General features: G+C 44.5%; 3 protein-coding genes across 14 annotated transcripts in view; 1 reads left to right on the top strand and 2 right to left on the bottom strand.

Annotated features, from left to right (window-relative positions):
• Positions 1-13948, bottom strand: part of pip4k2ab (phosphatidylinositol-5-phosphate 4-kinase, type II, alpha b) — a 17005-nt gene extending 3057 nt beyond the window's left edge. The window contains exons 1-8 of one of the 10 annotated variants that reach the window (XM_081722407.1): positions 13619-13948; positions 4729-4844; positions 4522-4618; positions 3315-3467; positions 2855-3001; positions 2645-2683; positions 1277-1378; positions 1-79 (exon numbers count right to left, since the gene is read on the bottom strand). The exon at positions 1-79 is cut by the window's left edge and continues 35 nt beyond it. In XM_081722407.1, the coding sequence (XP_081578533.1) occupies positions 1-79; positions 1277-1378; positions 2645-2683; positions 2855-3001; positions 3315-3467; positions 4522-4618; positions 4729-4844; positions 13619-13654 (769 nt within the window). In that variant the 5' untranslated portion in view covers positions 13655-13948. Of the gene's footprint in view, positions 80-1276; positions 1379-2644; positions 2684-2854; positions 3002-3314; positions 3468-4521; positions 4619-4728; positions 4845-5068; positions 5090-12665; positions 13567-13618 lie in introns of those variants that run through there. The other 9 variants (XM_027017047.3, XM_081722404.1, XM_081722405.1 and 6 more) reach the window with 9 other exon arrangements.
• A 1194-nt stretch (positions 13949-15142) lies between these two features.
• On the top strand, positions 15143-19364 carry nebl (nebulette). 2 transcript variants are annotated; one of them, XM_027017039.3, is made up of 7 exons: positions 15147-15396; positions 15570-15664; positions 15907-15991; positions 17145-17252; positions 17491-17671; positions 18274-18392; positions 18640-19364. In XM_027017039.3, exons 1-7 carry the CDS (start codon positions 15328-15330, stop codon positions 18814-18816), a joined length of 834 nt encoding a protein of 277 aa, XP_026872840.1. In that variant the 5' UTR covers positions 15147-15327; the 3' UTR covers positions 18817-19364. The 2 variants fall into 2 exon arrangements, with proteins under 2 accessions (XP_081578536.1, XP_026872840.1); XM_081722410.1 differs by lacking the exon at positions 17145-17252 and having other exon boundaries at positions 15143-15396.
• riok1 (RIO kinase 1 (yeast)) lies at positions 19107-24885 on the bottom strand. Of its 2 annotated transcripts, XM_027017033.3 has the most exons (17): positions 24707-24885; positions 23883-24120; positions 23657-23750; positions 23493-23562; positions 23353-23395; positions 22854-22946; positions 22578-22690; positions 22412-22492; positions 21973-22059; positions 21458-21595; positions 21233-21336; positions 20829-20935; positions 20515-20580; positions 20310-20423; positions 20119-20172; positions 19775-19906; positions 19107-19684 (listed from the first exon to the last, which is right to left on the bottom strand). In XM_027017033.3, exons 1-17 carry the CDS (start codon positions 24754-24756, stop codon positions 19574-19576), a joined length of 1695 nt encoding a protein of 564 aa, XP_026872834.3. In that variant the 5' UTR covers positions 24757-24885; the 3' UTR covers positions 19107-19573. The 2 variants fall into 2 exon arrangements, with proteins under 2 accessions (XP_026872834.3, XP_081578529.1); XM_081722403.1 differs by lacking the exon at positions 19107-19684 and having other exon boundaries at positions 19774-19906; positions 20051-20172.
• Between the last annotated feature and the right edge of the window lie 360 nt (positions 24886-25245).

Below are 25245 nucleotides of genomic sequence, written 5' to 3'. Positions count from 1 at the left end.
TCTTGTTCTCTCCGTCTATGAAGATCTTCTGGCCCTCGTTGATGAAGTCATTGTCTTTGTAAGTCGGGAGCTCCTTAGTCTGGACGACCCATTGAAGAAGTGAGAAAAAATGGGAAACTTCAGGAAAATAACGCATACAAGCAATCTACAAGCAAAAGGAACACGTTTTTTGATCTTAGACATTCATCCACCCACCCCCCGCAAGGCCCAACATTTTTACAACCTTTGCAAAGCAAATTACAAAGTGGGACCAGCGTTCACTCTCTGGCTTCAACCAGGGCACTATGTGTGAGGATCTGGTGTGGACAGTTTTCTTCACAGGTTTTTAAGGATGGGTCTGGGTGCATCACTGTGCGACGGTATGCTTACTGTGCTCTCTGACACTCTTAGTAGTCATAGCAGTCATTTCTGTAACATGCTAATAACACCTGCCAGTGTCAATCATGATATCGCTTTTGTTTTATCCCAAATCTCAGGATTAATGAACTACTTATTGTTTTTATACAACAAATCAACCGACTATAAACCTTAAAATAGGATTATGGATCCAGTTCAGCCAAATATTCTTCCCGAAACAATGACTTCACACATCCCAATCTCTTCCCAGACAGCTGCAATAAGAGATGGCTAGAAATATACAGAAACTTCAGAGGTGACATGCATGTTCTTTCTTTGGTATTTAACAGATTTTCCAGTGTCACTGACTGCAAACCACATCTCCTAAAACACAAATAACCACTTTCCACACATGCACATCAATCATTGCAAAATCTGTCCCAAAAGAGTATTTTAAAACTCTGTGGCACAAAAACAGATCAGAACATGCAGGCAAATGTCAGTGTCTTAGTTTAAAATGTGCTTGTTAAAATTTGGTTAATGAACAGACTGTACACTAATCAGATTACAGGGTCAGGGTTAGAGGAGAACTTCATTCAAAAATGCAAAGTTTCATAAGAAATGATCACCAAAAGCTAGTAGAGGCCATTTCACACTTAGCACAGAAATTTCATGAAGCCTCAGGAAGCTTCATTCATAATCCCCCAAGCAGTACTTCCTTCGCAAACCAGGCTGTCTTTCTTGCCCATAAACACACTGCTCTTTGCGTCTGACATTCCTGTGGAAGAAGACGGCAGCTTAAAGCACGGGCGCTTCCGGGTGCTCAAAACACGAGGGATCCGGCGACGGTCGCGTCCGTCGGCGATGCCAGGCGCCAGGCCGCACGCACTGGGGGAAGACAGGGCAAGTGTGTGACAGCTCTCAGCTGGTGTGTCCTTACATGTCTGATGGCGCAGTAAAAGCGCGTGGCGATCCGGATGGTTTGTAGCTTGTGGCTCATGCGAGACTTGGGCGGAGCACCGTCTTCCGGTGGGCGTGGCTGCTAGACAGAGGGTGAGAGGCAGGCAGCTTCACTCGTGAACACGTCTATTAAACAGCTTTCTGTTACATCACACGACTGTGCAGACCAGATGAATGTCATCACTGTCCTTTAAAACTGAAATGAAATGACAGGTGTCCCAACTTCAGACAAGTGAACACAAAGGTTGGATTCATATTATACATGCAATGACAGGCTAAAAATAATTTAGAATTTAGACAATGACAATTTAGAGATCATTTAACACAATACATTAATAATAAACTCAACCCTGTATATCTCACACATTTACAAATATATGGAAATTCTGCAGAAGAGCATCGCATACAGTCAGACAGATCAGTAAAAATGAAATCTGCATGACAAGGCCCTAACACCATGCCAACGGTGTACATGCACATCAAGACCAGGGAACAGAGATATACATGCAGATAATTCACATGCCCTCATATTTCAATTATGCATGAGACATAACAAAGTAGCCCCTGACCAAATGCCTGATTCCCAACAGCGGACTTCAAACACACCCTTCAGTTTCACTGTGAGGAATTTCACGTGCTCATTAGCACTGGTGTAATGGTATCAGTGAACCGCTCCAACCGTGAAATCTGATGTCTAAAAAGTACGTGGATGGACTTCCCTGTTTTTATAGAAAACAATGTTGACAGTCTGCATATTAACCATCATGTTCGTGACACAACACAAAAGGTGTTAAGGAACAAATATTTGTGGAGCTCACTGTATCCAGAATCCTTTTTATTGTTTACATTGTTGATTATTAAGACAGTCTGCATTATTATCCGACTGGTAGTCAATGTCCCCTCTGCGCTGTTCCGGTTTTCCTAGACGTACATGCGGGTCGTGGCCCACAGTGACGACAATATTGCGCTGCTGGGTTCGCGTTCTCAGGCGAGTGCAAGGAGGGATAAAACAAACGGAATCATCCGGACACTGAGAAGGAGCACGGAACAGGAGCTGCCCAACACCGAGGGTCTCCAAGTGTCCTTTATTTCGGGGAGTCGAACGATGCAGGAACAAGCAGACAGGAAGTCACATTTGTGACAGTGGTACTCAGCTCGCACATGCAATAGCAACGGGTCAAGTGCATGCGGATCTGGAACAAGAACCAAAAAAAACCCAAACCCCCCCCCCCCCCCCAAGCAACCGGCCCTACAATTCACTGCACATGTATGGAACCTGAATGGTGAAGTTGTACTTCACTGTTCCACAACCCATACTGGCTCCTACATGAAATAAAAAATATTTTACCTTTTCTTTGTCACTAGCCTCTCTGGCCACAGTGGAGCCCTGAAAAAATTATTAGAAAGAACTTTTTGCATTTTTTCTCCATTTTTAAAAACGTTTTCCCACATGCTGTTAACTGATAAAGCAAATGATAAACAGAACACTTTGTTAAACTGAGCACTGGTATATTTATTGCAAGCCCTCCGTTCTGTTGAAGTGTTCCTGAGTTCTCACCTTCAGGTCGTATTTCTTGTGAACAGGTAGGCGGTGGCTGAACACGCTGCGCGTGACGATCATGTAGGTCTCATCTCCGTCCACCGTGAGGCGGTACATGCCTAGGAACTGAGGGAGCAGGGTGTTTCCATGGCACTCTACTATGTACTAAAACCAGAGCAGGGTGCGCAAGTGCACACACACACACACACACACACACACACACACGCACACACACACACTTGTAAAATGCTAGCAGAGACTCTTTTTAGTATGACTACATTTATTGGACTTCTTTCAATAGTTTATGTACTGCTTTGGCTAAACTAGTATTATAACAAATGCCCCCAAGGCAATAAGCAGCTATCTAGAACCACCCTGTGCCACTGTATCATAGACTCCCACTATGAAGTGTTAGAGGAGCAGGGCCGACTGACCGGGCATGGAGCAATGGGGGCAAGCCCTGGGGACTGCCTCCTACCTGGTGGTACTTCTTCAGGATGTTGTGCATCTCAGCCACGTCCTCGCTGGTGATGATCTTGATGACGTAGCGCTTGTTGTAGGTGGTGTGGAAGCGGGCGCCACTGCGGCCCTGGGCGTCACTCGGGATGGGCGCGCTGCGGGTCAGCGAATTCTGCCGCAGGATGCACGCACAAGGGTTTCAGACGGGCAGCCGCGCGCATGCGCGCTACCGGACACGTGACACGGACACCTGCGTTTCCTGAGTGACGTGTGACTACTGAACCTTCAGACACCGACTATCGATACATGTGGATCAATTTACAATCCAAATGCATTCGTGAACATATGATCATGAAAAGAAAAGTCATATCATTTAAAAGTCTTGTTTACTCAGCATACTGCACCAGTCCTGCTGTTAAACATAATTGCAGTTCAATGTTCAAACGTACTTTCTTCACTGGCAATGTGTTTATTGATTTGGTGGAAGTTATACAGTCCTAAGAAACCCCAATCCCACTATTTCCCGATATAAAATCCATCCTGATATCTAATCATCAATAGTGGAATGGAGGCAATCTGGGAAACTGGCCAAGTCAATCCTGCTTCTTGCCAACAGCTCACCCAAGTTTTCTAAGCTTAAAGATCAAACTACAATCGCATCTGCTGGTCCTGTGTTATATATTAATGGTTCATTACAAGCTACGAGCCTTTGTGGATTTATTATTTGCTAACAGTCATAACACTTTTTTTATTACACATTTCCGGTATTCATAACATAACATGCAACATTATAAGGCATCAGCATGGAGTTGCATTTCTATTAGAAAATGTTTCTCACTATGCACTCTTTTTTTATGACACTACTGAATGACGACATCATCCTTTCACAGATGAAAGTGCTAATTCATGTTTTCCTTTAAGCAGAACCTTCTTCCACACTGCAAAAACATCAGTTCCTCTTTTAGATCTGCTCTTAGAAGACTATGCATCACCCACTTCAGATGAATCAAATCATATTGTAATCTACGTTCCACTTCACATCTGGTTAAAATTACGAGTAATGAGTAATTATGAAAAAGGAAAACAAATATTATGATATTGTGGGTGGTAGAAAAATATGTTAGTAAAATATCTGACTTGTGAAAGTGCTTCACAGAATGTATGTGAAGCTTTAGCGTGCGGAGTTGAAATAACTGTATTCCTTGATGTTATTTAATTCCAGGTACCTGATATTCCTGATCATCGATGGAAAACCTCTCCCTAAGATTCCGGAAGACAAGAGGACAGTACTCCTTAAACTTGAAATGGCTCGGCATGTTCTCTCTTTAAGGGAGAGAAGAGGGTGTCAGCCTGGGGGAGTGTTGGGCAGAGAGCAAAGCTAAAATAATCAAAACAGGTCTAACAACTCAGCAAGGCCTGGACTGCCAACGCACTCAAAACGACAGCCATACTTGTTGAAGAGGTGATTGTCCACTTTGATCTTGGAGTTTGCTTTGAAGTCATCGGGCATCAGCATAACTGGAATCTGAATGTGACTGAGTTCATTTATCTGTAACCAAACAAACAGAAGCAGGCGTATTGTTTAATACAGACACAAATAACGTAAACCGCAGATACACAGGGGCCTGGACACAGAGCCCCGTGGCTCATCTAAAAGACCAGAACTCTATCGACATTCCATTTCTTGTCAGGTATGCTGTTCGGATGATCGAAGGGGTCTCTAGACCGCCGGCGGCTGCCCGGAGTCACGCGCCCTTTCCCTGATTCACTTACGCCTGCATAATTCGCTCATGCGGCTGCGGATGTCCGCACAGAAGAATGCAGCGCGCAGTGTTTCTACGCAGGATATCGCCAGACAGATGGGTGCATTTTCTCCACCCTTCATTCTGAAATCCTGTCTTTTATGGCCCTTTATCATCTAAACTCTCTCTCTTCTCTCACCCTCTCTCTATGGCGCGGAAGGCTATTTCTGTGCAGTTTCCTCTGTGTTTCCATCTGTCCTTCACTGCGGTAGGGGGTTTTGCCCCGACTGTTAGCAAGCACCTCAGTCGACTCATGTTGTTGCATTCCTGTGATACAAGCTGCCGTTTCAGAAAAAAACCAAACCAAAAAAAAAAAATGTACATTAACGGGTTAGGTGCACACACAGCACATTGCAGACTTAAGATGTCTGCATTTCACAACGTTCCGACGGTTCTTCACCTAAACTTGACAACCCCACGTTTATACTTTCAAGCAAAGCAGAGAAAGGGAGTGATGAGTAAACAGTGCTACTCTGATTCTCCCGCTCTCCAGTGATGCCAGGAAATCTGCTTTGCTTACTAGGATAAAGAGAGAGAGCGAGAGACAGAGGATTTTTTTCTCAGCATCCAGAAGCCAGTCTGTTCCTTTACACACATCTCAGGAGATGTACAGACCAGAACAATTTCCTCCAGAATTTGTGCCAGTATGTCATAGCTCCCGGGACAGTCAGTAACACAGACGCTGGTCCCAACTCCACCCACCTTAACACACCAGACAATCCCTCTAAAAATATGTGGCCCAGTTTTTCAAGCAACAATACATCCTACACGGTCTCTCATCTTGCCATGTTCTTTGCGCTGCGATAAATCAATTTCTTCTTTTTAAAAAAAAAAAAAATCTAAAGTTGCTATCTTATGACATCACTTCCTCCCTTTGATTAAAGAAAGTTTTTTCTTCCATTCAAAACAGAATGGCTAATCACTAGGAGTATTGCAATATTATTATAACTGGACTGCATGTATGATCCTTCATCGGTCATTAACACTGATTCAGAGGAGCTATAAAATACATTAAACATGAACTGCTTAAAATGAACTTTTATTCTGTAGCAGCTTTATACACATCAAAATGATTTTTAATTACACTGATCAAGAGCAGACTTAGGTTTTGGTGCATTTTATATTACAAACGGTTCCAATATATCAATGCCAATTAATCAAAGGCTAGTCAGACATCAGATTAGATCACAAGTCTAACTGGTAAGAAACATGACGATCCAGCAGGTAAATCAGAATTCCTGATAATGGCACTAAACCGCTAAAACATCTTTCATCTCAAATGTTCATCTAAGCTCCAAACAGTACGTGTCTGCTGTAGCCAACACTCACTAGGAACTGACTATCTGCAGGTCACATCTTAAATACAATATAAGCTAATTATATTAATTACCGGCTGTTTCCACGTACATATAGACTTTACCTCACATACATCAAACTTGACGTTGTCAGCTGGTTCAAACAGTGTCATAGTGGAGTAACCTAGATGTCTGGTGTCACACGAGCTCCTCCCAGAATTTTGTCACGTTACTATAATGTTATTTTTCGCTGCACTCGTAAAACGTGTGAACATAGTATCTAGTAAAGATAAAACTAAAACGTTTTAAGTTTAATGTTCGAAAAACACACTTGGTTTTTCATAAGCTCTCTCATGAAAGTAGGTTTGAAATGTCTTTAAATACAGACCTTTGTGGTAATAAAACTGAACTTAATTGATTAGAAATAACTTAAAAACTATGAAAAAAAAAGCCTGAAGATAAACAAGGGCTGTGCAAATTTACATCACATGACCATTTGAAGGAATAAAAACTGTGTATTTAAACACTCATACACAGGGGTACAAATCCCTCACCTCCTCAATATTAAATCTGAATACAATTCCTTTGAAAAGCAATTAAATGTACCATGACATCTCAAAAAAAAGAGACTATTACAATTAAAAATTTATTTTTCACACTGTGAGGATGTTGAATAGCTAAACGTTAGCTGTAATTAATTCCAGCATAGGCTACTGAAGAATTATGTGCATGAAGGCTTTGGTGTTACGTGTTATGACTCATGTGTTATGTCTCATGACTCACAGGCAACTAGGGACTACACGGGGATTAAGTTTACAGTCAGGGTAAAATGAAAATGATACTATGAAGTCATACTATTATTTTATGCTTGAAAATACAAAGAGTGGGACTTATTTAGCAGTATTTTAATTAAGAGGATTTGGACTGGATTGTGTAAAAAAAAAAAAAGACATATTATTATGTCCTTTACAACATAGCCAGAAACAAGAATTTTGTCATTTGAAATTATTAATACTGCATAATTTGACAAAGGACGAGAAGTAAAAAAAAGAGCTCACTTTGATTTCAGCTCATCTTGATTGGAAGTTTCTACTTGGTACATGAGCCAACTTAATGAAAAATATCTTGGTCATGACCTTGATGACATATGCACCTGTACGCACCGCGCGAAACGCACACGTTGTTACAGCTAGGATAGCACACTGGCAACGGCAGAGTGGAGATGATGAATTCCCTACGCGTCAGCAGTCCGAGAACATGATGACAGGCCTCCTGCCTTAGAGGTCTGCCAAACCCAGCACTGCAACGTGATGCAGAACGCGAAGGGCACGGCTCGTAAATCAGGTGAAATAGCAGGAAAGCGAGAAATAAATAAATAAGGCGTATGAGGTTTGGCATGAGATATGTACAAATAATGCTTCTGTTATTATAAATGTGGGAGGCAAAAAAAAAGTGTTAATTAACGTAGAAGAACCCACGGAGCACTTCCTATGCACGAAACGTAATTTCCATGCATCCTCCATCCACAAAACAAAACACAACAGCAACCTGTGAGTAATGCGCATGGAATTCTTAGTGGGTAGCATGCAGCCAACAATCAAACTCTACCGCATAAAATGTGGTAATAATATGAGCGGTACACAGAAGAATACAATATTACCCTATCACACAGACATGTCCCATTTGGAGGTGGGTTCATGTATTTGCATTCATAAATGATTATAGTGTCTCGAATCTGCTTTCATGGTACTCATGGTTACATTATCAACACTGTCCATATACTGTCCAGAGACACCCTAGGCTTGCTGACCACATTCGTAGGTGCACTTACCTCAAAGGTGTACGTCAGAAACGCACAGCTACAGTACGTAGCCCAGCTGTTTGGCTCACACACATCACCCGCCTTGCTACACCTCGGTCTGTATCTGACCACAGGAGGACTGCTGACCAGACAGTATTTGTGTGGTAGTCCATATTTAGTGCAGCATTAACCCTGACATGAGCTTTGGCTATGGATCTAAACACTGGGCTTGTTTATAAGTGTTGTTTTATGTTTGTGGGTTTTTTGGAGGGGGCAAAACACGCATGGTAACAGTCGGTGTCTCTAATAAAGAGGCTGGTGAATGTACGTGAAGTCCTGACAATGCCCAGACTTACAGTTCACATATACCTGCAAGTGTTTGCTCACAAAATAATTACTCTCCATACTTCCAATGAAAATAATAATTATTATTATTATTGTCACATAATAATTTGCAAAAAGACGATTGCAGAAGGGCTCCAAATAAACTAACAGCACAACACTACTAGATGCTGTGTGTGAACGTGACTCCATTGTTTCTTTGGATTTAGTATTTCTCCTTCTTGCCAGCTAGGAACAAACCTGCCACATGGGAGCCAGGCCTTTTTCATCCATTTCTAATAGGATGTCACTTCGGAAAGCCTTCTGACGCCCCTGCGTCGAACGAAGGATGGAAAAGCTCGTGTGAACACAGTGGGAGGCAGTGAAGGAGGGTGAAAAAAGAGCAGGAGAGGGGGAGGGCAGAGGCGAGGCAGAAGGGAAAGGGGAGGTATAGCGGGAAAGGCGCGGAAGAGGAAATAAAGGAGGGAGCCTAATGGCTTAATTATGCTCGCAGCAGAGGCAATTAATCAGGATGCAACTTGGACTGCAGTCGGAACAAACCCACAGGCAGCAAGGGCCCTCGCTGATCTTAAGAAGGACTGGGGATTAGAATGTCTCCAGATATCAGTAAGATGGCCACAGTTAAAAATCAGACAAAACCTGGCTGTGCGGTGATGATGGAAGGAAGGCGCACGGCATACTGGGAGCGTGAGCCGCAGCTGCCTCTCGGGTTTCCAGGGCCGGGGAGAGGGTGAGTCAGATGCTCGTCTCCGCCAGCACTCTCAGAGTGGGCCAGGAGAGCCACCTCGAGCAGCCACCCAAGAGAGCAGCACGGGGAGATGGGAGAGGGGAGCGAGGAACCAGGAGCCGCGGTGAACCCCCCGCCCCCCCGACGCCAGGCTTAAAAGGGACCTCTTGTGAAGTGGAGTTCGGATCTTTGGAGCTGCTGAGCTGTTCCGTGCTAGTAAACAAAACAAAGCGCCCGTGCTCCGCCTACACGTCCTCTTCGGATCAGCCGCAGACAACAAACTTCTCAATAGCAATTTCTACTGCTCACTTCACTTAGTATCAGCCGTAGCGGAGCCGAAAACGCTTCAAGTAAAACTGATCGTTTCTTACTAGAGCCAGGAAGAAAGCTGAAGACAGGCTGGCACTTTCCCGACGGATACATGACACGAAGGTTACTACCAAGGGGTCACCTTGGACTGCTGGGTATATAAAAGGACAATGTTAAACAATGCTTAAAAAAAACAAAAACGCTCAGCCTCACCTCTTAAGCACCCAGTTCATTAATTTGTTATATTAATAAAGAAATATTAAGCCATGTTATTCAGCACCTACTGTGACTTAATCAGGAACTACACTGAAAGTAATATGAAAGGTATGAAGATACAGCAGTGAAGAATGAGACACCCAACGCACCGGCGGTAACCGCGAGGGGTTTAGGGGTTAACGGTGGTGGAGCAGAAGGCAGGGCACACACTTAGTCTTCTCCTGCCAAGGGTACCTGAGAACAACTGTCTACACTCTCTGGGGAGGGAGGAAGGGATGCCAGAACAGAGGCAATTCATCAACCAATCCAATCTATGTCAGCCACAGCGTAGGCTGCAGGGGTTAGCTGCAATGTTTAGTCATGGTCTATATATATATAATGTAGAAAGAATCCATAAAAAAGCAGAGTGACAACAAACACAACAACAAACAAATCTGACCCAAGACTTGCAAAACATTATGCTGCATATTACATCACATCCCACCTTGAGAGCCCTAGAAAGACACCAGAAGCAACTGTCTTGACTTTAATGTACATGCAAGTCTACATCCTCAAATAGCGCACTCACCGCTATTTTTAATCATTGCTGTTTGGTACCTGGTAGTGCAGCATATTCAGTACTGGGTCTGGTTTTGCTCCAGTACACATCCTTCACACCCTTTCAACTAAATATATCTCTTGTGTCACTTTTAAATGCAAGTGACTTTCAATCAGTCCAATCCAAGCCAATCCAATTCAAATCAGATTTTTTACCACACGTGTTGTTGTGAGCAGTTTTACGGGCAGGGTCTTTGCAGGGTCCAGATCCAGGGCCCCAGTGAGCAAACCAGTGACAGCGGCAAGGAACAACGTCCTGAGAGGAAGAGGATTCTTCTTTGCGGAAAGGAGCGGATTTGCCTGTTTGACAAGTTGACATTTTTACAATATGTCAAACAATATAAGACCGTAGAGTTTCCAAGAATAACACAAAGGTTTCCTTTGTGTTCGAATAGTAAGCACAATCTAATGTTCTATTCAGTGACATAATACAAAAGTAGTTGGGGATTCGAGCCCAGTGCCGCTTTGCTAGCAGCACTGATAGTAGATTTAGTCACTAAGGAACAATCCTCCTGACAATTTCTAATGAAACACAACCCCTTTGTGACCATGGCTGACCATTTGACACAACTACGATGCCTGGCACCACATGAGGGCAAAGAGAGGCTCTGCCAGTAACTCTGAACCTTTTTAATGACTTTTGTCCGCCATTACAGTACCGAAAACTGTCTGAGTCTTTACACTTTAATCAGTTTTAAAGTTGCTAGTAGCAAGTAGGCTGTAGCACCTGTATAATAGGCTAATTGCTGAACAACCTGCGGTTAGTCCATTTTCATGTCAGTCAAATGGTTTTAAAGTAGGCCATTGGTCAACAGCCCTTTCTCAAAGAGAGTGGGTGGAACCATTTGATTTGAATGCCCGCAAACAAAGTGAAACGTTTGCCGATGGTGCTGGCTAGCTAGCTAAAAGTGTGGACATCTGAAAATGACCTCCATCATAAAATATGGACTTGTTGGACACTACTTCATCATGCCATGGAGTGAGACGAGTCTGTCTGTTCATGCTTAACCTACTGCAATGATACGTTCATACTATTACTTGCAAACTATGTAAACATGTGCAACCAAGATCATAGTTTAGAATTCAGTTCATAAATAAACAATAATTATTTTTTCTTTTCTTCTTTTTTGCAAGTGGTTTTCCAAGAATGTTATCTTAAGCTGCAATTTAATAAATAAAGTTTCAATCACTATGATATAATATAGTACATATGAGAGTGAGAACACCAAAAGCTAAAATTCTAAGACATTTTGTGGGTTTTGTTTGTTTTAGTATTTGTGCTGTCTTTAGCATCCTTCTGCTGCAGTATTTTTTCTCTCTCCGTGTAATTTGGTTCTTCTGCACCATTCATCCCTCCCACTCTCCATTTAAAAAAATATGAAACCATTTCTCCTTTGCCCAGTTCCATTTTCTAAGAGGTCGGAGGGGAAAGAAAAGAACAAGCAGCCCATTGTAGACTTAATACAAAGACTTAGGAAAAATGATTTTTAAACAAGGCCACCAACGACACCTTGGGCAAAATCACAGAGCATTTTCAAACACATGCCTGTCAGACCTGTTTTCATACTGCTGGCAGAAAACTAAAAATTGATTGCTCTTTTTAGGGTCCACATTGGAAAAACGCATCTATCTCTGTTGCTTATGGTCGTGAAATCTCCATCCTGTTGTTTAGCATTGTGCAAAGAGCTAACTTTACTCATAATAATGCCCTGTCCCATGTACCTTCTAATGATTTTCATCTTGGGATCCGCACAAGGCTCACAGGCATTAGTTACCACAGCCTCCGGAGTCCAATTAGCTGGGAAATTTCCATCTCCTTGAGAAGCGCATACTACCTCGGAAAGCTATTAGGCTAAATATGAACAAATGCCTGTTTGAATGACAAAGCTGCTTATCACAAGATAACAAAAATTCTATGAAAACAACAACAACAATATGCCGCTCTCTATGGTATGCCTGTGTTAAGATTTAGCAGCAAATACACAACACACCGCAGCAAAGCACATGAGACCTTATCTCTGACAGAATCAGGACTTCACCATATCCGACCCAGTGACCGCATGTATACCCTTATTTGAAATGCTTAACTTACAGTTGGAGGGAGAACATCTGTCAATCATAAGTGCTTGGCCTAAAGGCACAGCAACTGGCGCAAGCCTTGCCCCTAACCAAGCAGTGTACATTATATCCGGTACTATCACGTAATCCCAACATTATGGCATCTGTTGCAAAATAGTGTCATGCACGACATGTCACAGGCAAAACGAATGTCACGACTTACCGAGTGGTTAACCCCCCACATCAACACGCTGAGAAGTGGGTCGCTGGCACGAAATAATTTTACCTTCTGTGCCACGAAGTGTTTCTTTTTCGTTTTCGTTTTGCTGGCGATGGATGAAGCGAGGCTGCTGGCCGCAGAGGCCATGTTTAGCGAGGCTGGCAAAAAGACGGGCGAATGAATGGATTTACCCAATACTGGATGTGGCTCTACGCGAGAGGCTGCGACGCAAAGGGTTTACGCCTGAGGCTGCTGCGGATCAAACGTGTCGGAGCGTACGTCAACGAGCAATTCGCCACGTTCATCCCTCAGCAAATGTTAAATGAGCGTCAAACGCTGGTGCAGGCTCACGCAGATCTCCGACCGCGCGGCGGCACGCCAGCCCTCGGTGCCAGCTGTCATTGACGTTAGCTCGAAGGTTATAGCTGGTAGGGTGACGAGGAGCACTGCCAAGACACCCACTTCAAGATGCAGGCTTCGGGAGGGGTCGATGTTAAGTGTACCGGCATCTACGCTCAGCAGACTGCAGGTTAATTCTGTTCATGTCCGAAGAATGCCGAATGTCACGAGTAAGCATCGATCTTCAGCGGTCGTTGCAAAAATCTCGCATTACTGTAAAGATCGGCGACCGGTTTTCAGTAATGACGAAAAACCTTAGCACGCTAACGCTCTTAAGTGTTAGTTACAGATCCCCATGTCCCGGTATTTCCCTCTACGATGCACATCCGACGCGAGGCGCAGGTCTCCTCAGAACTGAAGTCAAGCCAGTCGGTGTGGTGGAGCGAGAAACGGGCATCTCAGCCGTGCCCTGCGATCGGGGTGCAACGACTGGACGGACGCGCAATGCATCAGTCCTGCAGCCCCCGCGCAGCACGTGGGCAAGACGAATCCTGCGTTTAGGGTTACGTCACGGCCCTGCCACCCATGTTCGACATGCAGAAATCGCATTTCCTTACCCCTCGGAAGGTGTAGGCCTTGTGGCTCCGTCGCATCCTCGTCGAGTGATCCAGATATAGGTTTTAAAAATGCACACTGAACATCTTTGTGCGGGCCGTGGTACCGAGCGCTTGCGGCAGTGGGGCGGCCGCGGGTTACGAAAGGTGACCTACAACTATCCAGCTATGACAATGGCAATACTGTCGGCAACTGCAATCTTGCGGTGCGTTTTGCAATACTACCCTATATGGGATTAAAGATTAGCATGCATTACTCTGACTACTTTTTTTTTTATTATTGTTGCGTCCTTTGTGGTGATTCGTCAAAACTACACTGAAATTACGAGAAACACCCCGAAGTCCTACCTCCAGCCCAAATGACACATTTTTCACCTGCTCTGGGGTATATAGTTTTCTAGTCCGCCTGTCTTCAAATCAGGGAATTCGCGAAAATGACATATGCATACCTGAATAGGGTATATAATATTATATCTGATATAATATGGCATGGATGTTATGGACGTACAAGATTCATAACGGTTATTCTTACTTATTAGACATACGTTATCTATACTGTTCACTATCTGAACACCATGTGAGACCATTTTGAGATACTATATTAATTCAGTAGTTAAATCTAGAGCTAAATACACTTCTCGTATGTTACAGCACAACTTTTACGATCTAGGTATATGTGGGTGCCAGAGTAAGACTTGTTATTCCCAAGAGTGGATGTGGTGTTTTTGGTGAGTTTTAATCACCACTACCCCCATCTGGCCTGCGAGGAATACTACAAGTTTGACTCGACTGTACTTTTTTGTTGTTGTTGAGTGACTCGATATTCATCACACTCGATTCTAAAGTGCGCTACTGCATGTAAGGTTTTATAACAGAAGACACTAATAAATTAACTGGCTGAACTAACCTGACATCTACATTTTACGCTCTTATTCAGAGCGACTTACGCATGCTACAGAGGTGTGTGTGTTAGTATTAGGAGTTTTGCCCAAGGACTCTTCATGGGATAGCACAGAGCACTTGTCCTGGTGGGGTTTAAATCTGCTCTAGAGGTACTATTGTTATCCACTACACTATACCAGCCACAGGCAAACAACAAAAACCGAGGTTACAGCCACTGATCTATAATATAGTTCCTTATTATAGATCAGTGGTTACAGCATCCAGCTTCATACAGTATACTCACCATGAAAGCTGAAACAGCTCTTATTGTCAACTGTACCTGGATTTCCCCTTTGAATAAAAGTTGAAACTAATATTTCAATTTGCGGAATCTAGACACATAAGTAAAAAATAAACAAAAAAAAACCTATTTTAAAATTAAAAAATCGTGCATTTCCCTGCAGCTAATCAATTTTCTTTAAATTTGCCAACATAAACAAGGCGCTCAGGGATCCAAAATGTATTGATTTAGTAAAGCCCTTAATTGTGTTGGATGAAGGCTATTTCTCTATTACAGTTGCCCATTCTTTATTTGAACTCGTCTCGACGGGGTACAGCTTGGCACCGATTCCCGCTAGTAAGCTATTCCTCGTTCCCAACGCATTTCAAAGAGTCAGCCCCGACAGAGAGACTGTCCGCGCAGTTTTACTCGACTGCGACACAAGGGCAGACAGCGCCGAGTTTTGCACAGTGTCGGAGTAGTTCCGTTTGGGTAAGCTCAGCGTCGCCAGAAACTGAAAGTTATGTGGATCTAAGCGAAGGCTTTAAAAATGAACCCTCATTGCGCACGCTGTGGGAAAATAGTCTACGCAACAGAGAAAGTGACCTGCCTGGATAAGGTATTTCTCTCTTTCCCCCTCCGACACTATTAATTGTACCTTTGTGAATTAGGCTACTTCTCCTAGTTTCAGACCGTACCCTAATCGTAAAAATCAATGAATAGATTTTAATCGTGATTTTTCTGCATTTTATCGGCTGTACAATACGCTGATGCCCTCTGTCTGTTTTCTAGTACTGGCACAAAGGATGCTTCCATTGCGAGGTTTGCAAAATGACGCTCAACATGAACAGCTACAAGGGATATGAGAAGAAACCTTACTGCAATTCGTATGTTGTTCTCCATCCAGCTCTATAACCCTGCAAAGGCAATCCTTATACCGTCACTTAACACGTATTTTTAATTACATGGAAGTTACATGGAGAGGTCCGAGGATCGATACTGAAACATAATTCCAAGTGTTCTACTCTTTCAGATTTACAAAATGTTTACCAAATATATCCCAGTCACATTCAACTCCTTTAAAGTAGGTTAATGCAGCGATCCCAACAGATTGTCTCTGCCCTGAAAGGCACTACCCCAAACAGACGTTTACGAGCGTGGCTGACACCCCGGAGAACCTGCGTTTGAGACAGCAGAGCGAGCTGCAGAGTCAGGTATGGGCTTTATTTCAGGCTGCACCAGGAGTATGAATCTCCTCCGTGTTCTACACAAAATTCAATTTTAAAGACACACATGCCACTTAATTAATAGGCATCGGTGTCAATCTTGTAAACAACGCTATAAAATTGCGTTTAAAAAGCGGCAGTTCAAGGTGCGGTGGGGGTGGGGGTCAAAACGGGGAAAGAAAAACTTTGCAAGCGCGGAGAATGCTTCGATTGCCGGTGTGAGGCTGGGCGTGACAATTCGAGGTCAGCAGGGAGGAAAACAGGACAGCTGTCTACTCCGCGGTGTAGTGACAGATCCCCCTCGACTCTCCACCTGCTTGCCCCGTGCGCGCTGCCAGGACCCTGCTGTGCAGGTCCCAGCCCTCGCGCTCGGCTCCATGGAACAAGCAGAAAAACAAACAAACAGACCCCTTAAGTGTTGATACCGTACAGGTGTAGCTGGAACCCAACCTTATCCAGCACGACATTGGCCCATACCCTCAGAAATAAGGTAGTCTGCACATGGCTTCTGGAGGCAGAATTTCTAAAGGCCTCTGGGCAAACAAAAGGACAATGCCCGTTATTTTTTCAGGTGATGGTGTTATTAACACCTCCAGTGGTAAGACGCTGGGCAAAAATACAGTCCGTAAAGCAGCAGTGAGATGGAAACCATGGTAACAAAAAAGAGAGTGCTTTCCTCTGGCTACTTGGATGATGTGCTGAATGAGTTCTGCAGTTTGTCTTTGCAAAGGAACTGAATCATAGTTGCATCATGCAGCATGACAGTAAACCAGGTCCACAATAAAAATGTCTCAAGAGGTCCTGCTCTTCATGATAAGTGCAGCCACTGTTAAACACAAGCAGGAGTTAAACAGTTCAGGTGAGCAGACCTACGAATGCCACATAGCTAATACAGATTGATTCATTGCACTAAAAAGCCTTCATTTGTAGTTTTATTTCTCCACGCTGGGCTGTGTTTGTATTTGTCCTGGTACAAAATGCAGTACATGCTATATGTTTATGTGATCTGGGAAATCATGTAGAGGAAGCCAGAGCAAACAAACCCTGTTTTTCCTATCAGGAGAAGCCGATTATTTCATCATGCAGGGGGTTCTCTGAAGTTTCTCTGAATCTGAGTTGCCGTCTCTTCACAAACATGTAGGTGAAGTATAAGAAGGACTTTGAGGAGAGCAAAGGGCGAGGCCTCAGGTTCACTGTGGACACACCCGAGCTGCAGAGGCTGAAGAAAGCCCAGGATCAGATTAGCAACGTAAGACCCAGCCAGCTGTCGAACACCTTCCGTTCCCTCAGTTTTGTCATTTTAATAAGTTCCTCCTGAAGACAACAAAATCTCCTGCCTATATCCATGGAAAGAGGGCTAAAACGCTGGCCAAAGACACATGACAATACATATTAATTATATGAAAATGTTTATATATTGGCTTTTAAAATATTCTCCAAACATCTCTTTTAGTATCCAAATGTGTGCACCCTTTTCCTTTGTGAAGGCCAAGTATCATAAGGATTTTGAGATGCCAGGTTTGCATGGGGTCACCCAGGACATGCGAGGGGCATATCTGGTGCAGGCACAGGCCAGACCCAACTATCAGTCCATGGAGAGCAGCAGGGCACACAAGGAGGCGCACCAGTACATCATGGAGATGGATCGGAGGCCGGGTGTCATTGTGGGTGAGTGCAAGTCAGGACATCAGGCTTCTGGTAAACCGGTTGGGGTAGCTGTGGCGGGTTGTGTGTAATAAACAAGTTGGGGGGCGGGGGGGCGGGTGTAGTAAGAGTTGAGTGTAGTAAACCAGTTGGGTGGCTGTGGGGGGTTGAGTGTAGTGAGGCTTGAGTGTAGTAAACCAGTCGGCTGGGTGTGGGGGTTGAGTGTAGTAAACCAGTGGGGGTAGCTCTGGGGGATTGAGTGTAGTGAGGCTTGAGTGTAGTAAACCAGTTGGCCAGGTGTGGGGGTTGAGTGTAGTAAACCAGTTGGGTGGCTGTGGGGGGATGACTACTAACCCGTTTGGTGAGGGGGGGGGGGGGGGTTGAGTGTATTAAACTGGTTGGGGTGGGTGTGGGGGGTTGAGTCTAGTAAACCAGTTGGGGTGGGAGTGTAGTGTGAACTTCATAGTGTGACAGTGCAGACCAACTGAACGTACTCCTGAACAAACCTGACAGAGGGCCTCAGGTGAAATAGCTCCAAAAACATTGACGCAGAAGTACACCGACACCAATTAAAATACCAATTCTGCATTGCATGCAATATACAAGAATCCTGTGTCCTTCTGCAGCGCCGGTGCTTCCAGGGGCATACTACCCCAGTGGGTCCAGTCAGACACACAGCTACATGCACCAGGCCAGCATGCACTCACTGAGGTCCATGCAGCTGCAGTCACACCCAGCCACACTGGTAAGCCCTCATCCCAACCACCACACCCATGTGCTTGGATCCAATTGGTTTTATCACCATTACTCTGCAATGTTCTGTGGCATCGGGCAAGATCATTACACTGTGCTTATTGGAATCATTTAAATCACACACAACAGGGCTAAATTAGTGTTAAATGTTGAATCCATGCAAAGGGCAGAGTAGGACTTCTGGGCGTGGAATGCTAGCGTGTTTAACCTCACCCCCTCCTCTCCCTGGCCCCTCCCAGAGCATCTACAGGGCCCTGTACGACTACACGGCCCAGGACCGCGACGAGGTCTCGTTCCGCGACGGCGACGTCATCCACAACGTGCAGCCCATCGACGAGGGCTGGATGTACGGCACGGTGCAGCGGACCGGACGCTCAGGCATGCTCCCTGCCAATTACGTGGAGGGCATTCAGTAAGCTCCACCCCATGCCCTGCCCCTGGCCCCAGCGGCTCCGCTGTCTCACCTCTAACAGAGCATCAAATTAAACCTCTTCACTGCGATCAGCACCTTGTAAATGGAGAGTGCTCTCTATTTTGGTAGTAAAAACTGTCCGTCTTTATACTGGTGGTCTCATACTTATCCAATAGCACATTATAGCAAATCCTTAGTGAACGCATGGCACGTCATCATACAGTATTGAACCTACATGGTGATCTTAATTTAATATAAAATAAATTGTAAATACAAGTCTCACACATTGGGAAGTAGATAACTAAAGGCACTTTATGTTACTGAAGTTACATTCTGGAAATCCCACATTTATTACATTAGTTTTTTGTTTTTTTGGGTTTTTTTTTTTTTTGCAATCTGAAAATGAGTCTTGTCTCACTGCCCAGAAAGATGTAAAATGTTTCAAAATAAAAAAAGTGTTTGTAGCATGTGTTGGTAGCCTTTGATAAAATGTGGTAACAGAGTACTTTCAAATGAGTATTTACAGTATTAAAGCATATTGCTGTTCTAGAACTTTCTCTGCCCAATGTTGTGGAGTCTTGTTCATATTTTTGCTGAAAAACAAATTCAAGATTATACACATTTAAATTTTATGGCAGTTTATCAGACGTGTTCATCAGACAGACAGTCTTGGGTGTGTGCAGCCCACATGCTGCCCTCAATGGCCACGCCTCCTGCATGGAATACTGAAACTGGTGTGAGTGAACTGGCCCCCTCTTCACTCATCTCCCCTTCTTCATCTTGGCCACTTTCTCCTTTCGCTTCTTGACGTGTTTGGGGATTTTGTTCTTTCGTTTCTCCCTCTGAGCTTCCTTCACCAGCTTTTTTCTTTCCTGGAAGCAGGAGGAGGGAGCAACACACCGAACGTCAGGACATTGCTGAGACAACAAACTGACCTCCTGCTCCGTTCTGTGCTCGCGCACCTTTCTGTCCAGCGCCTGGTCCTGGTCCCCTGCGTCTTGCGTGTCCTCTGCTCTAGACTCCTCCTCCTCCTCCTCCTCCTCCTCACTGCTGGAGCTCCCATGCTCAGTGCAGCCCTCCAGTAAGGAGGGAATCTGAAACAGTGTGGGCCTCTCCATCACACACTCCACCTGACAAGATTTCATCCTTCCATTCTATTCTAGTTGTGCACCGAATAACAAATAGCGTCATTCGACTTCCACTGGGTACTAGACAGACTGAATATCACAGATAATCACATGGAAGCTGAAGGGCTGGTCCATGGACAAGCTCAGATGTGTTCAGTTCTTTGTTTTACGCATCTCACCGTCTGCACTCCTGAAAGGTCTTTTTTCAGGCCTGTCACTGTCTGGTACAGAATCTGTAGTGAGAAAAAAGAAACACTGTAACACACACACCCAGACACACACTGACACACCCAACCACCCACAGACACACACACCCCTCCATCTCTCGCCCTTTCTCAGGTCAAACGTCTTCGAGGACAGGGGCACTCACTCTGTCGTCCTGCGCGGTCTTTGATTCCTCCTGCTCCTTCTTCATAGTGTCCACGTCTCGCTCGTAATGGCTCACTTCATTAAGCGTGCGCGGGATGTAGGCCTTCTTAAACACCTAGCAGAGTGCCGATACACGCGGCAAGATATTTACTCATTTGCGCCAGAATGACGGCAAACACAGCCTGCTGGAAGCGGAACATCATTACCTCTTCATCCACTTTGTCCTGGTTGGATCTCTCCTCCGCTGTCCTGGCTGAAGCCACTTCCATTGCCTGCAGTTCCATAACAACAATACAGCCAACAGGGATGCAGCACGGTGGGGGTGTTGCAACAAAAACACAATCAGCTGCTATTATTAAACGAGAAATGGTACAAATATTTAAGCTATACTGCTTACTGATTATGTAAATTTAGCTACACTTAATACACGCAGCCCAAGAACTTTATTTGTGCGCGACAAATGCACCTGCTTGCGTGTGTATGTGCACGCCCATCCTCCCAAATCTGCAGTGTCACAAACCTTTTCAAGGTACTGGGTGATGTTGTCGCATGTGATGGAAGGGTCTGTGACGAATTCAAACAGCTCCCGAACGGTCATCACTGCAACGCGGTGTTTTTGGAAGAAGTCTGACGAGAGGCCATACATTTAAAAAGACGCAACACAGCATTATTGATACAGTAATTACGTCAAACGCAAAAGACTTCTGCTACACAAAATGCGGGCCTGGCCCTCCTCAGGTAATGAATCTGTCACAGGAGCCTTGTTGTCAAGAGTGTCGTCACGGTTTCCAGTTCAAATCTGCTCTTGGTAACACACTGATTATTTTGACTTAAACAGCTCCCAGATGCGCTGATGCCGCCCGAACCCACAGAACAAAACAGTAAAAGCTTGTGAGATTTCCCCCCCCAATGTGCCATGCCTACCGTTAACGTTGCTGCAGTCTTTGCGGAGAAATTCCAGGGCGTGAGGATGATCATGCTCTACAGACTGGGAAACGTCGATAATGTATGCGTCTCCGTTGTGATACCTGCCAAGAAGTTCCAACCAAACAAATAAGCCTGCACGAGTTTTTATACAAACGTGAACGAATTGAAGAGACACTCTGGCTTAGGGTCAGGATCTTCGAGCAGAATGTCGGGACGGCTTACAGCATGTTAAACTCGCTGAGGTCAGCGTGGACCAGATGCGCCTCCTGGTACATCAGCCTCATGTTGTGAATGACCTGCAGGTACAGCTCCCGAGCTTTGGACTCTGATAGGGCCGCGTTCTTCAGTAAGGGAGCGGGCCTGGATCGGACCCACACGAGCGCACACATGCCACCACACAAACACAAGATGCTGATCAGTTTAATAACTTCTTTAGCAGTCAACATGAGGTCATTTACAGATGTACGGTACAATGAAATGTAGATTTCATGTGTCCCAGCTATTTGAGAGTCAGAATGCAGGATCAGCCATCGGATGGCACCCCTGGAGCCAAGAGGGTTAAGACAACAGTAGGATAACAGGAGCTGCACGGCAGAGCCAGGATTCAAACCCACAACCTTCCGATCGAACCCTGCTAGGCTTCCACTAGTGGTTATCCACACAGTTTTATTAAAAAACAAACAAACAAACAAACAACAACAACAACAACAAAACAGCTGAAATGGGTGTGCCCATACATGTCATCTTTTCCAATGAAGCCCATGAGCAGGACGTGACTGCGGAGCATGATGGGTTCTGGACTGGGAATTCCCGCCGTCTGTAGCCTTGAATGGAAAAAAGACGCAGGGCTTAGGGCCGACTCGACACCAGCAGCTCACCGATCCACGGGAGCTTGGTCAGTTCACACTTTTCCTTCCAGCAGCTGACTGGCGAGACTTCCGGGAACATGACTGGCTAACAGCACATACAAAGGTGAGGGTCCCCGGCACTGGAGGTGCAGTACCAATAACATGAGCTCGAAAAAGATACCCTCTTACATAGCAGCGAGATGATAAGATCGCTGTTCGAGTCTAGATGGGTCAGGACATAAGGTCGAAATTAACGAGAAGGAACTGTTTAGCGGGGTGTATTTAGCGGTCTGAGGGGAGTCTTTTCCTGTGCAATGGTCCAGCGAACCTGATCAAGTTCCTCATCTCCTTCTCTGCCCAGGTCCGAACCATCTTCCTTGGATTGCCTTTGCAGTAGCCGTGCCGAAACCTGCGAAGAATTCCACGGGTGGTCAGCGGTCGCGTGCGTCGGCAGAGACAAAAGCTAAGCTCCCTTACAGGGTAACCCGGCTTACCTGAACTCTCCGCTGACGTACTTATCCCTGTCCTTGAACAGCAGTATGGAGGTCTTATATATCTTGATGGCGCGACTTTCTGCCTTCGCTGTGGTTGCGTGATAGACGTTGGCCTGCACGATGGAGACGACGACACTGATCTTAATCATAAAATGTCTCGGTAACACTGCAGGACAGCACTTTAAGTACAATTCTTAACGTGACTTTTTTGCCAATTTAAAGGTTTGACTATATCCTAGTTGATCAGAAATTGTAGACAATGTGTTTCATGTGTACCTCTTTGCCTGTGCTGATGCAACCATTAATCTCTGAAATGATGCCTCTGCTCAGCATTTTAAAGAGAATCATGCGAGTTCTGGGGTCCAAAACCTTCATCAGTAATACAGGAAACATTTCTTTAAAATTTTTCCAACAAAAGTCAACAATAGCTATGCCATCAACTGCCTAAATAGTTTACTGGACCATTTATCGTAAACAAGAGGCTGCCAACTCCAGTCCTGGAGATCTAGTGTCTGGTTCAGTTTAGTTCCAACTCAGCTGGCTCAAATATGTGGATGTGACCAAAAGGATTGGTTAATTGGATTGGGTCTGTTAGATTAGGTTTGGAACCAAGTTCTGACACGTAGTAGATGTCCAGGACTGGAGTTTTGCACAGTAAAACAAACTTTCACATGTCAGAAGACACACACACACACCCACACACCCACACACCCACACACCCACACACACACACACACACACACACACCCACACACCCACACACCCACACACACACCTGTTCCACTGTCGCCCTGTCCGATTTATCCTTAACCCGATACCTGTGCCACCAACAGAAGAGGTTGTTTAAGTGTCTAAATGCGTAGCCACGCGAGTATGGAAAGTGTGGAAGGAAAAGATAACAGAGATGAAACTAACGTGTCTGCATCCCTTTGTTTATGCATCGTGGTGACTTTGTTGATAACAGAGTCCGCATAGTTCAGCTTATCTGGGGAAGAAAAGCAACAGAAAAGGCTTAGTCCAAAAAAAGTTTCATTTATTTAACCTCCAAACCTCTGATGAAAATGTGATGCCCATCTTACCCAGATTTATTTTGTGCTCAAACCTTCTTAGAGCCTTGTCTGAAGGAGTAAACATTTTGTCTGACTTTGAATCATGCGATATCTGACGATTAGCCTGGGAGCAAAACAGACAACATTCGATTTGAATCTTTACCAATTTAGGAGAGAACAGGAGGAATGTGTCTGGGAGCTCAAAATGAAGAGAATATTCCAGCAAGCAAATCGCTAGTGAATCCACTTAAACTACCTGTTGACTGTTTCCTGCCTTGATTGCTGCATAGCGTTTGGTAAAGTCTCCCCTAGACAATTCGTTCCAGTCCCATTCATCTTCATCATTGTCATCATCGTCGTCGTCATCCTCGTCCTCCTCCTCGTCCTCATTCCTATCTCGCTTGCCATGTTCAAGGGATAAGGGCTGTAAAAGTACTCTGCTGATGTCTTCTGGTGTTGGACATCTGTCCGTAAAGTGAGTCAACTTTGTGTCACTGGAGAACATCACATTTTTATTAGCCACCTTCTTGAGGCAAAATGAAGCTGCTGTACATAACAAATAACAGATTATTTTTGCGAGATATTAATATAACACTCAAAGTGATTGACTTAATCAATCACGGATCTATTCATGTTCACAAAAATTATAAGGTGAAGAATGTTATTTTAGGACCAGCAGTCCGTAAAGACATCACCCTGGTCTGAAACCACTCCCGCTGTTTTAATGGATTTCACAAAGGGCAATCAATTGAACCACTCAGATGAAGCGACAAATTTAGAAGCTCCTCAGACAAAAAATATTAATATAACATCAGCATTTGTCGCATTAATTGCCTAGCTAATTTCGTTTAGCATATGTACCAGTTTCACAGCCATACTCATAATCGATCTGCTACAGCAGGAAGAGAGACAAATGCTGATTTTTATTTCCACAAAAGCAAATGTATCTAACTGCTTAACGCTAGCTAAGGGAGTAAAAGAGGGAAGAATATTTAGTTTTATTATAACAATAAGTGAGTGAGTGAGAAGTACGCAGCCTGCCTTATCTAGCTCCGAAGGTTATGCCAGGTCGCTACTAACCTGTCCGACTCCTCCGCGTCCTCAAACTGCTCCGCTACAACCCGGGACATCGCAACACGGATTCGTGCGTCCGGTTGGCAGGGCGGGGGGGAATTAAGACTGCAATAGCGTACTGTAACGTGAACTGCAACGTTAAACGGAACCGGCCACGCTTAGTTGCTCTAAGTGCGTACTTCCGACACGTGTCTACGGATGCCGCGGAGGCTCATTTCTAAAAAAAAAAACCCAAAAAAAAACCCCAAACAAAAAAACCCCAGCAAAATACGAAACGCGACTCACGCCTACGTCACGGCGTAATTCCACCATAAGACGGCTCATTTAGTGACATTTTATAGCAAGAAAGAAATTGATGAATATACGTAGAAATACTTTTGCAACAATTGTTTCCCTCTCTATATGTACCTTGAGTAAGTTGCGTATTTATATCATTTATTAGAAATGCACTTGGATGCAAAGTGTATTTGTATTTGTTCAGTCACTGCCGCTACAAACCCACCCAGGACCCGTAATGTCAACGCCGGGCATCTTAAGGCTCAATT

The sequence above is a fragment of the Electrophorus electricus genome, chromosome 11, assembly GCF_041902795.1.
Source record: "Electrophorus electricus isolate QZ-2024a chromosome 11, ASM4190279v1, whole genome shotgun sequence".
Classification (NCBI taxonomy): domain Eukaryota; kingdom Metazoa; phylum Chordata; class Actinopteri; order Gymnotiformes; family Gymnotidae; genus Electrophorus; species Electrophorus electricus.
This window is presented reverse-complemented; position numbering and strand designations above follow the sequence as displayed.

What these genes read in the sequence shown, in the direction of transcription:
- riok1 (XM_027017033.3), bottom strand. Translation starts at nt 24,756, where the DNA reads ATGTCCCGGGTTGTAGCGGAGCAGTTTGAGGACGCGGAGGAGTCGGAC. An exon ending in GAGATGAGGAACTTGATCAG is followed by an intron (nt 22,060 to 22,411) that starts GTTCGCTGGACC and finishes TTTCCATTCAAG; the next exon opens with GCTACAGACGGCGGGAATTC. An exon ending in AGACTGCAGCAACGTTAACG is followed by an intron (nt 20,936 to 21,232) that starts GTAGGCATGGCA and finishes GCCTCTCGTCAG; the next exon opens with ACTTCTTCCAAAAACACCGC.
- nebl (XM_027017039.3), top strand. Translation starts at nt 15,328, where the DNA reads ATGAACCCTCATTGCGCACGCTGTGGGAAAATAGTCTACGCAACAGAG. An exon ending in CCCAGGATCAGATTAGCAAC is followed by an intron (nt 17,253 to 17,490) that starts GTAAGACCCAGC and finishes TCCTTTGTGAAG; the next exon opens with GCCAAGTATCATAAGGATTT. An exon ending in AGTCACACCCAGCCACACTG is followed by an intron (nt 18,393 to 18,639) that starts GTAAGCCCTCAT and finishes GGCCCCTCCCAG; the next exon opens with AGCATCTACAGGGCCCTGTA.